At 42.8% G+C, this 10,894-nt stretch overlaps 1 protein-coding gene across 1 annotated transcript in view; it reads left to right on the top strand.

Annotated features, from left to right (window-relative positions):
* The first annotated feature begins 2,195 nt into the window (after nucleotides 1-2,195).
* Nucleotides 2,196-10,894, top strand: part of MACO1 (macoilin 1) — an 82,867-nt gene continuing 74,168 nt past the window's right edge. The window contains 1 exon segment of the mRNA XM_048500564.1: nucleotides 2,196-2,588. Within this exon segment, the coding sequence (XP_048356521.1) occupies nucleotides 2,509-2,588 (80 nt within the window). The 5' untranslated portion in view covers nucleotides 2,196-2,508.

Below are 10,894 nucleotides of genomic sequence, written 5' to 3'. Positions count from 1 at the left end.
TGGACAAGCCATCTAGTCTCAGTTTCAGAGTCATGCTTATTTACCTTACAGGGCTATTGCAGAAATTGTAACAAAATAAAGTATTTGAAAAGTTTTGAAAGTAAAAGTGTCTGACAGTCAGCTCCTGCTGACAAATGCTTTGGTTTTTTCATCCGTCTTTAAGGTGCCACACAACTCTTTTAGCGCTACACTAAGTAGTCACACCCTCTTAAATTAATCTGTTTTAATTGACTTAGAAGGGGTGTAGTTCTTCTTAGAACAACACAGTTTGTTGTATGTACAAGACAAAGATAGTATATAACTTTGACGTTTCTTCCATAAGTTTGGACTGCTGGCTGCTCCTTCCCACCGCAGGGGTGAGGGCCCTATTACAATGGCTCGTCCCTCGAGAAGAATGGTGCCTGATGGATTCCTGAGAGCTCTGGGGAATTTCTAGGCTCCTGTCGAGGCCCTGGTTTCACTCCTGAGCATCCCTGCCCAATCTGTAGAGGCTGTTGAGCCCCTTGGTTCAATGGGGATTTGTGGGTAATGAAACAGGAGGGGCGACGGCTAGAGCGCAGGTGGTTGAAATTCCGCTGCAGGACTGACCAAACACTGGTTAGAGCCAGTGGTGGCATAGAGCCCATTTTCTGGCCTATCAGGTGGTGGTGAGGGAGGCTAATTCTCCATCATCGCATCCTCAAGTAGTCGTCCAGCAGAACTGTTCTAGTGGTGAATGGCTTGCTATCCACCAATCGGGGATAGGGGCTGGAACACCTTTGGAGATCTGTTGTGACATTTTTGCAGGGCACTTTCAGGATAAAGTTGCCCAGATCTGCAGGGGCCTGGATGCCACGGTTGAGCATTTTCAGTGGGGGTGTCCAGGTTCCCCCATATTGATGCTAGCTGAAAGGGGGGGGAGGGATGGGGATTATTACGATGTTTTTATTGACTGTTTTTAAAGGATGTTTTAATGGTGGTTTTTAATGTTTACTGTTTTTAGGATTGTAATGTTTTAATGGGCTGTCACCTCATTATGTAAGCCGCCCTGGGACTTCGGTGTAGGGCAGGGTATAAATGGAACAAATGAAAAAATAAGTTGAGCCTGACAAACAACAAAGAATCATAACACAATTTGTTTTATGCAAAAACTCATGTTCATATCACATACAGAACTGGGCTGTCAGACTATGGTGGGTTTTCACTTGTTTTTATTTAAAAGACTGTATACTATCTCTAAGCATGCTGCTCCCAACACAGCTTGCAAGATAAAGTCAGCCTAAAAACCAACTTATAAAAATAACAAATGTCAAATAAAAATAATGGCAGAAGCCAAAAATAACCCAGAAAAGACAGATTCACACTCTCCATGGGCACATATGCACATCAGGTTCCATTCAAGCCAATGGAACTTACTTACAAAAAAAGTGCTCAGATTTAGGGCGTTAAAGTGTTTTGGTAGCTGCCAAAATATTTATTCAGGCAACACTGGCCCTATTAGAGCAAAGCCTGGCCTCTGGCCATAGGAACACCAGTTTCTACCCTACCAAATGAATACAGAAAACTGATTGGCTAGAGGGCTGTTTCCCATGTCGCTTTATTTGGCTGTACTTCCAAGCTACCCCTTTTTTCCAATTTGCTATTGGTTTCCTTTTGTTGCCGTGCTTCTCACAGCCTGATCTCCATTGGATACATTCCGTATCAGTCACATTTGAAGGCGGGCACATGACAAAGCTGGGTTACAATGCAAACTGGCTTACCATCCCTCGGATCTAAGATTTCGATAGCTCTTTGCTCAGAGTTTATTGGCGCGCCGTTCCTTCAATCAAACTTAGGACCATCCTCTAATGTCAAACCAAAGGGTGGGATACAGCAGAACCCCACCCCCAAACCCTACTCTTCCCTTTTCTTCCATTGGGGAATAGTTAGCCTGTTCCACCCATCTTCGAATCCCTAGTCAGCTACTGGACTTCTCGGCGATCAGTTCACCAATTCTTTACTCCGACGGGTCGCCGCAAACGCCGCTCGCGGGTATGGGCAGGGCAGAAGGAGACTTTTGCCCTCCTCCCAAAAGGCGGGACGACAGAAGCCGACCCCTTCATTGGCTCTTCGGTCCGCCTCTCTTCCCTTTCCTCAGAATTGATTGATTCGCTCGCCCGTCGACCTCCTATTTTCCCTCCAGCCCATTGGCTCGTCTCTTGAAAGGAGGCGGAGCAGGGCGCGGAGGCTGCGCGCGGGGACGCGGCGGCGGGGAGGGACGCATCTTGAAATTATTTTTTATTTCTTTGTTTCCTAGGCGGGGGGCCACAAAAAAAAAAGGCGAGGAGGAAAAAGAGAAAAACAGAACCAAAAAAAAAGGGGGGGGGGGCAAAACAAGCAACAACAGCCAGCCTGCCAAAGGAAAAAAAAAGGGCAGCCACCCTAATAAGCGCCTCGCCTGTTCTCCGCGCGGGCAGCCCGGCCGCGTTCGGATGTTGTCTCCGTGACCCGGGCGGGGCAGAAGCCGAGAGAGCGGCCGGGCCGGGAAGGATGAAGCGCCGGAGCGCCGACTGCAGCAAACTCCGGCGGCCGCTGAAGCGGAACCGCATCACCGAAGGCATCTATGGCAGGTAAGGAGGGCCCGCACCTGCCTCGGCCTGGCGGAGGGGAGGGGGAAGCGGCGGCCGTGGCCCCTTCCCTCAGCATCCCCTTCGCTGCGACGGCGGCTCTGTCGAGTCTGGCCTCGCTCGCATCCCGCGAATCTGGCGGGGCTTCGTCTCCCCCATTGTCTCCACAGGCCTCCCTCTGCCGCTGACACGCCGCCGCGGCCCCCTCCTCACACGCCGCTTCCTTCCCGCCCATTGTCGACCGCTGCGTCGCTTTTCTTCCCCGCAGATTCACCTCACGGACCCGCCTCGATATGTAGACGCCGTCTGCTCCGTACCCTCAGGCCGCTCCGCCAGAGTGTCACTTCTCCGCCCCCCCTCCAATAAATACACTCTAATTCTTCTGTCAGGCACTGAGGAACGACCCCGACCCCAAATAGCCCCACCAGACTTGCCCTTTCCGAAGGCCTCTCTTTCGTACCCCTACCCCCCACAATAGGTGCTTCATGGGGACCCCCCACCCCGGAACACACATGCACTCTTCTCAGAGATTCCTCCTCTTAGCACCCCCAAAATACTTCTTTCTCTCTGAGTGTATAAAGTCTATGTGTACGTTCAGTATCCTCCCCCTATTCTCCTCTCAGACCCAATTCCCCCCCCCCTTTGGCATTCTTAAAATAATCCTTCCCCGTATAGACAATACTTGAGTAAGTTTCCTCTAATACCCCTCTGCACAGATGGTTCTCAAGAATCAGTTTGGGTGCCCCCAACCCTCCTCTTAAAATGTACCACATAATGGTTTTCTTCCTGACAGATCTCTTGCCTAAGTGCAGTGGGTTTTCTTCCTGCTAGTCTGGCTCCTCAAGTTCTCCCCCAACACCACAGTGCCTCTAGGCCTTCCTTGGAAACTCCCATTCCTGTGGCTACAGCTTCTGTATTAATGGTCCTCTGGAAGCCTGACGTTCTCTCTTTCTCAACGTCTAGACAGTTTACCATAAACCTGTGTATCACAGTTGGTTCCCCCCGCCCCACACACAGAGACAACTGTTCCCCACTAACCATGCCTCTCACCCCCCCTTTTTTTCTATCCATTGGCAACCTATGATGGCAGCTCTGTTTCTCCTGAGTGTATTCATTGACACTGCTGCAGATTGCCAGATCCATCCACTAGCCCCCTCCTTATGTATGTATTTGTTTAAAATATTCCACTTTATCACCTCAGGTTTGATCCAACTCCCCCAGTTGTTTTTAGGAGAACACTTTCCCCAATTTTGTTCTTCTTCCCTTTTCTCCAAAATCTCCTATATCTTTTCTAACATCTTTCATTTTCTTGGCTCTTTTCAGAATGTCAGTACTTCACTTTTTCTCTTGTGCTGATCTTCTCGTTTGAGTCTCTGCATCACTCCTCTTCCAGTCACCATATTATATATTTTCAGGGGCCAAAAGTTCACTTGTCTTGAAACTTCTTTGTTCTTCCATTCCCTGCAAATATTGCTTTCCATTAAGAGATTCCCAATTTCATATCTATTCCGCAGCTTGTGTGCACAGGGTTGGGCAATTCTCCTTAAGCTTACCTCTTGTTCTACATCTTTTCTTGTGATTTATGTTATATCTGGGGGAATATTTTTTTTAATGTGAGAGAGTTGATGATGTGGGCTGGACTCTTGTTGGGGTTCTCAGATGAGGGGGATATTTAAAGCATGAGATAATCCATGGCAGTTTCGAAACCATGGATAAATGGCTCTCAGGGGAGTCACTGTAGTGGTCCATAGGCTTTTTTAAGTCTGTGGGAATTATCATGGGATAAGTACCCAGTAGCTTGTTTTGTTAGCTGTGCTGTGATGCAGCCACTTTGGGATAAGTACCCAGTAGCTTGCTTTGTTAGTTGTGTTGTGATGCAGCCACTTTGTACAATTGAAAGGGACTTTGGAGGCATAGTTTGGGCAGGTAAATTGTAGTTGTCATCAGCAAGGCCTTTAGGAGCTCTGGATTCATAGAGGATTGGGAAGGAGCAATAAGGAAAAATTCAGATTAATACTCAGAATGACATGCAGTATGACTTCTGTCTTCAGAGATGTTGCTGACCTAACAACTGTACTGAAGAGTAAATTAGGATGAGACTAATCTACCAAAACCTATTTTTTCTTCAAAGATGATTTATTCACCCAAATTAGATAACATGGCTCTTTAAAAATATCTACAGTAAAGATTGCCATACTGTTTCAGAAACCCCAAAATACCATCTGGAAAACAAGAATGGTTTGAGAACTTGTTAAGATGATCCCTGATGCTGGTACAGACAAAGACCTTGGGGAGCCACAAGTTGTATCCATGAGGAAGATGCCTCTGCCTGTCAAACATTGCAAAGAAAATAAAAGAGGGCTGGCCTAGAGTAGTTATAAACTATTAAGATGTAAGTCTTACGTGATGCAGCCTTCTTCAGGGAATTGATTGTGCGGGAAGGTGGGTGTTTTGCCTTTCAGCACAATCAGAACACACATTATAAAAAGGCAAAAGGTTAATAAGTAGCAACCGCTTTGTAACCGATGGCTCCTTAAACAGGCCTATGAATTATAGGCGGCCGTTGCCATCCCTGAATAGGTCACCATGCTCCTTTGCATAGTTTCTGGTGCTCCTATTCTGTGCTGGGATGGTCGCTAGCAGCAGCAGCAGCAGCATGGGACAGATAGGAATGCTGGGTGCTTATGTTTGAAATGAGCCTATAAAGCTTGCTTGTTTGTTTATTTTAATCATTTTGAGCTGACATTTTCCCTTTAAATCTCAATGCTAGTTGAATTTTTTAAAATACAGGCTCGGGTCCCACAGAATGGAAGGGACATCACCCACAGGAACAGAGATGTGAAGGTCTTTAAAAAAGGAAATTTTGTAAAAACCAGATTTCCCCCAAGTCGTTTTTCCAGTTTTCCAATGGAAAAATTGAAAATTTGGGGGACTACTGAAAAACAGAGAACAAGTGGAATGTTGTGGTTAAAATATCAGACTGGGACCTGGGAAACCCAGGTTTAAATTCCCACTTGCACTCTGAAAGCTTGCTGGGTGACCTTTGGCCAGTCACACTCAGCATCAACCCTGACTGATATTTGAATGGGAGTCCTCCAATGAATACTAGGGTCGTGATGCGGAGGCAGGTAATGGTGAACCACATCCAAATGACTCTTGCTTGAATACCGTATGGGGTTACTAAAAGTCAATTATGATTTGACAGAAAGAAAACCTGAGAAGGTTCCAATGAATTTTTTTAGAATGAGTAAAATGTTTTTAAAGGCAGCATACCGTTGAGTTATACCGCTCTTACATCCAAGATGCATTTCTGCACCTAGAAGGATACCTAACCTTTGCAAGAGGGGGGCATGGAATGCTTTCATTGCTTCTTAATGCATGCCTTCTGTTCCCTTTTGGACCTGATTAATCCTGGTTGACTTTTTCACCTCTCCCTCAAACCACTGTGAGACATATACCCACAGTATATGTGTGACAGGTAGCTTGCTGGGTGGAAAATCAGGAACTGCACCAAAACCTCAGAAGAAAACTCTGAAATTTCAGGGAACTGAGTTATCTCTACCCAGTAGCCACAAAAGGAAGAAAACAGCATGTAGCTTTGTTGTTATCCTTACTGACACTTTTTCTGACCAGTGTTATTTTCCACAAAGGTTGTGTTCCCTGATTAACTTCCTTTTTTCTACTTTCTAGATAGCAAAAATTAAGGTACATTTGCTAAGTCAGCATAGGGTGCATCTCCTTGCAGCTTCCCCCAAAATATTGGGTATATTTGCAGTTTTGCTTGTAAAAAAATGGACCCATAAGTGATGTTTTTTGTCATTAAACAATAATATTAGTTTAGGTTTAATTGGACTATTACTGTATAAGTTTCAGTTTTCCCCAAAATTTCTGTTTTTTCCTGAAAAAAAGGTGGGGGAAAATCTTTTTTACAGCTCTACACAGAACACAACTTTTTCTCCTCCCCCATCCCACTGAAGCATGAAATATACCTTGAAATGCTGTCCTGGGGAGCAGAAGATACCCCTCTGAACAGTACGAGGGGAGAATCAGTAGAAACCACCCCTCTCCTTCTGCCTGTGGAAATTCTCTGTGAGATCCATCAAGTTACAGTGTTTTTCAAACAGTGAATGATGCGAGTATTACAGTTGGGCGAGTGGACTTGTTGGCAAGTGATTAAATGTGCAAGTGATTAAATGAGCTTGTGTGTGCACTTTGCACAAGATATCCACCTTTGTCCCTTTTAGATGCTATTGAAGACAGGAGTAAATATTACTGTGTGTGATTCAGACACGATGCTTATACAAACCTTGGCATCCTGTCATATGCTGGGTACTTGTAGCAGTGTTCTACTCTGATACCTGTACACATTTTAGTTAGTTGTTTTCCTGCTCCGTTTCCTTCTGCTGCCCAGTCTCAGCATCACAAGACTTGCAGTCAGCTTTTGATTGACTTTTGCTCACTGAACACAAGTAAGCTGGTTGGCATATGCTGTTGACATTTGATTAATTTAACGGGCAGATTACTTTGTGACATTAACCTTTCCCATAGTGGCTCACCACACTTACTTAACCCTTAATGCGATGAAATGTATTTATCACCTTGAAGTTTATTCTTCCATGCCAAAAGTAAAATATGCTTGGCTTTATTTTGAATAATTCTGCAGAAATAATCCTGGTTGAGTGGCCACAGCACAGCTGATGGAGAGGTAGAAGGGGGGGGGGGGAGAGCTTCTGTTCAAATTTAAACAAAACAGTGTTGATTAACCAGTCATTTCAGGAAAATGTTCAGGGGGCCACGTGTCATTGTGAGGTCTGTTCCTGGTGGTGTTTGTGGTAAACAGTAACAAGTTAAAAGAAGTATCATCTTTCACTGATTTTATTTCTAGAGTATATTGCTTTGGCTTCCACCTAAGTTGCCATTATTAACATGTCTACCCTTCAACCGGATGACCAGAGAAAAAATAGGAATTTGTTTCTTGACAGCAGCTGCTAATTAGGAACTAGGCATTTTAATTTTTCTGTATATTTTGTATATTAGCTTAAATACAAGTCTGCCTAATTTTTTTCATATCACAGAAATCTTTAGAAGTACATAATGTGTTAGGTTCACAATTGAGCAGTAATTCCTGGTCTGATTCCTAGTAATTAGAATTATTAATTGCCAGAATTTTATCTCTTGAAACATCTCCATTTTGAAGAGACTTTTCTTTGTGTTTTTGCTTTTTTTTATAATAAAAAAGAAGCTCCCCTCTCCCCAGTTTATATACTATAGTTTATGTAGGGAAAGGTGGTGGTTTCTCTGAGTCGTTCCAAACTTTGAAATCATGACATGGCTGAATGTCTTGTGTTCCTGCTTGTGTGCTGTTTCAGCAAAGGCAGAAGAGGAAAGCAAAATGTCTCTATGCAGGCATTGAAACAGTTTATTTGTTTTCACCTAATGTTGGGTATTGCATCCTTGGTTACTGTGTGAGCTGAGAACTCCCCTCTTCAAATTTTTCCTCTGCTGTAAAGACAATGGGAGGCTGTAGGCAAGCTGCTATTCCTTTTGCCGCAGCTGTCCTCTCACCCTCAGCCCTGAGGGTCATGCACACATTTCTTGCAAGGTTGTTGTGCTGCTGCAGATGTTGTGTGAAGTGCTGCAGATGTTCAAAATACTATATAAATAAGTGCCAGCACTATTACAACAGGTTATCTTCTTTCAAGGCTAGAAAAATCACAATATTGTCTAGTAGCACCTAGAAGCATCTTTTTGGCACTTGGGAATTTAAAAAATATTTTAAGGCTGTGCAGGGCTGATGCCTACAAATTTGTAGGCTGAGATCCAAAGAACTACTTACTGCTGTCCCCCCGCCCCCACCCTGCTACCATCATACTGTAAACAATATTTGGAATTTCTCTTCAGATTTCTCAAGTAGATTGCTATATGGGTGGGGGCAGGGTGGTGGTGGTTTTGGAATTGCTGTTCAAGAGAAAACAAGCCCAACGCTTCCTTGGACTCCTGAGACTAACATCATTGTTGTTAGGCTCCTGACAGGATTGTTTTCCCTGTCTTAAATGGAGCCCAGTAGTATTTTAAAAACTAACAGAATTTATTCCAGCATAAAGTTTTCATGAGTCAGCGCTCACTTCCTCAGGTTCAAATGTATATGCATCTAAGGATGTGTGTTCTGACTCACAAAGATCTTATGCTGGAAAAATTGTGTTACGGTGCTACTGATCTCTTGTTTAAATTTGCTACAACAGATTAGCAAATTGTGGCTTCCCTTATAGAATTGATTTCGCCAAACTGGCTCCTTACCAGAGAGAGACTTTTGACTGTTGCTTTTTGCAGATAAACTTTTTATCAAAGCAGTGAGAGTACTAATTATTTCAAAATTAAGGAAAACAATTCTGGCACAAAGCAGTATCTAAAAAGAGAAATGGCATAACTTTTGAAGTGTTTTTCTTTATTATGCTTTTCATTAGATTGCTTTTCAACACTGAAAATCATGAGTGAATGAGGCTTGCAAAATCAACGTGAGAAGCCATAGTACTATTGTTGTTTTTTTGGTTTTTTAAGTAGGGAATATTTTTTCAGCAAGCAACATATAGCCAAATGTGTATCATGCATGTATGACCTGCTCTTGACTACATATAAAGTGCCATTTTATGTATTCATAAATTGCCTTAGTCCCAAGGTAATCCTCCATTAGCACACAATCATCTTCTTTCTATACAACACTTAAAGCCAGTAATAATGTAGTTCAGAAATACTGAAATCAATATAATACAATAAAATGTAGTGTCAGAATCAACAACATGAACAGGACACCATAAAACATTAAGAGAACTCAAGCTATAAAAGCTGCATTAAACTTAGCAAGATAGAGAACTTGTGCAGTGTGATTTCAGCAAGGATTGTGTTCATAATAATTTGCCAGACTTTTTGGTTCATAAGTCACATTGCCAGTTCTAATACCTGTTATAGTTGCACATACAGTGCTTTGAGAGGTTTTATGTCCTGTTTTGTGGGGTGGAGACCACCGATCACTATATTGTGTTTCACATGTTAGTTCAGACAGTTGAGGTGCAGCGGTTGAGAAAATTATATGCTTCCACATTAAAATATAGTCCTGAATGAATATGAGAATTATTCATTTTTACACACTGCCTTTGTCAAAACCATTGTTTTGTGCATTTTTGAACATGGTACTTTGATACAAGGGCATTTGTGCCAAAATGTATTTTTACTTTCAAATGGATGAGGGGAGCAGGGCTAGGTAAGCACTGGGACCCAGGCAGAGCCTTTTACTTCATAGAAGGTCTGGCATGCTTTGTTCTGTTGCAGAGGAATATACAATCTACTAACATCTTTATGAGAAACAGAGTATAGTGGAGACACAAGTAGGAGGGTGGGCCTGACTCTACCACATACCCAGTCTCACAGATCTTTCTCCTCTTAGCCTGGAGTACTACAAATTGCTGCTGTGTCTCTACCATTGTCGCCAATTTGCCACTTATAAATTATAATGACTTTCCCATTTTTATTTGTGTTTGTAGATTACTTAATTAAGAAATGAGAGTTTTCAAATTATATTTAAATTTCAAAGGCAAACATACTTTACATTGCACAAGTTTTAGAGTGGCAAAATAACTTTATATAGGCCGTATGGTATCAAAAGCAAATCCAAAAGTGTTGTTTTAAGAACTGATTTTTATTGCTTCTTTGGATGGCATATCAGTAGGTGATGCTCTTCTTGGCACAAAATTCTGACCTTCCTGAAATCAAAATGGAGCTCTACTGACAATGGAATGAATTTTCCCCCCTAGGCATGTTATAGGAAGTAAAGAAAATGTTGAATTCAACAGTAACAGCTAAAACATTCTTAAAGGAAGAATTTTGGATGTTTAGAGAGAACTGAGAAGTAGATTGCTGAAAATCATAAGCTGTGATAATGTACTGGTTCTATTTATAGTTCACTCAGGGTCTGTATATGAAGTAGGTGGTAGGTAGACGCAAATGCTTAGAAGATAGATATTAAAATCTTGCAGAAAACCTTTTAAGCTAACACTGATGAACTGAAATCCCTTCCTCGGTCTTCTCAGTGCAGTAGTCAAACAGCAGTTCATCTGTGAGCAGTTCTTGTGATCTGGAAAATTCTTTTTATGGCTGAATATGGCAAGTACATTTTACAGCCTGGATGTCTTTATACTGAAATCAGGGATGGCCCTCTTTCTCATTTCAGGTGGTCTGATTTTTCCTGAGGTTGCTTGAGAACTGGAAACCAATACGGCCTAAGCTAGTGCAGTGCACCTGAGAGAGAGATGTTG

The sequence above is a fragment of the Sphaerodactylus townsendi genome, linkage group LG06 (assembly GCF_021028975.2).
Source record: "Sphaerodactylus townsendi isolate TG3544 linkage group LG06, MPM_Stown_v2.3, whole genome shotgun sequence".
Classification (NCBI taxonomy): domain Eukaryota; kingdom Metazoa; phylum Chordata; class Lepidosauria; order Squamata; family Sphaerodactylidae; genus Sphaerodactylus; species Sphaerodactylus townsendi.
The sequence above is the reverse complement of the archived record's forward strand: the minus strand, read 5'-3'. Positions and strand labels throughout refer to the sequence as shown.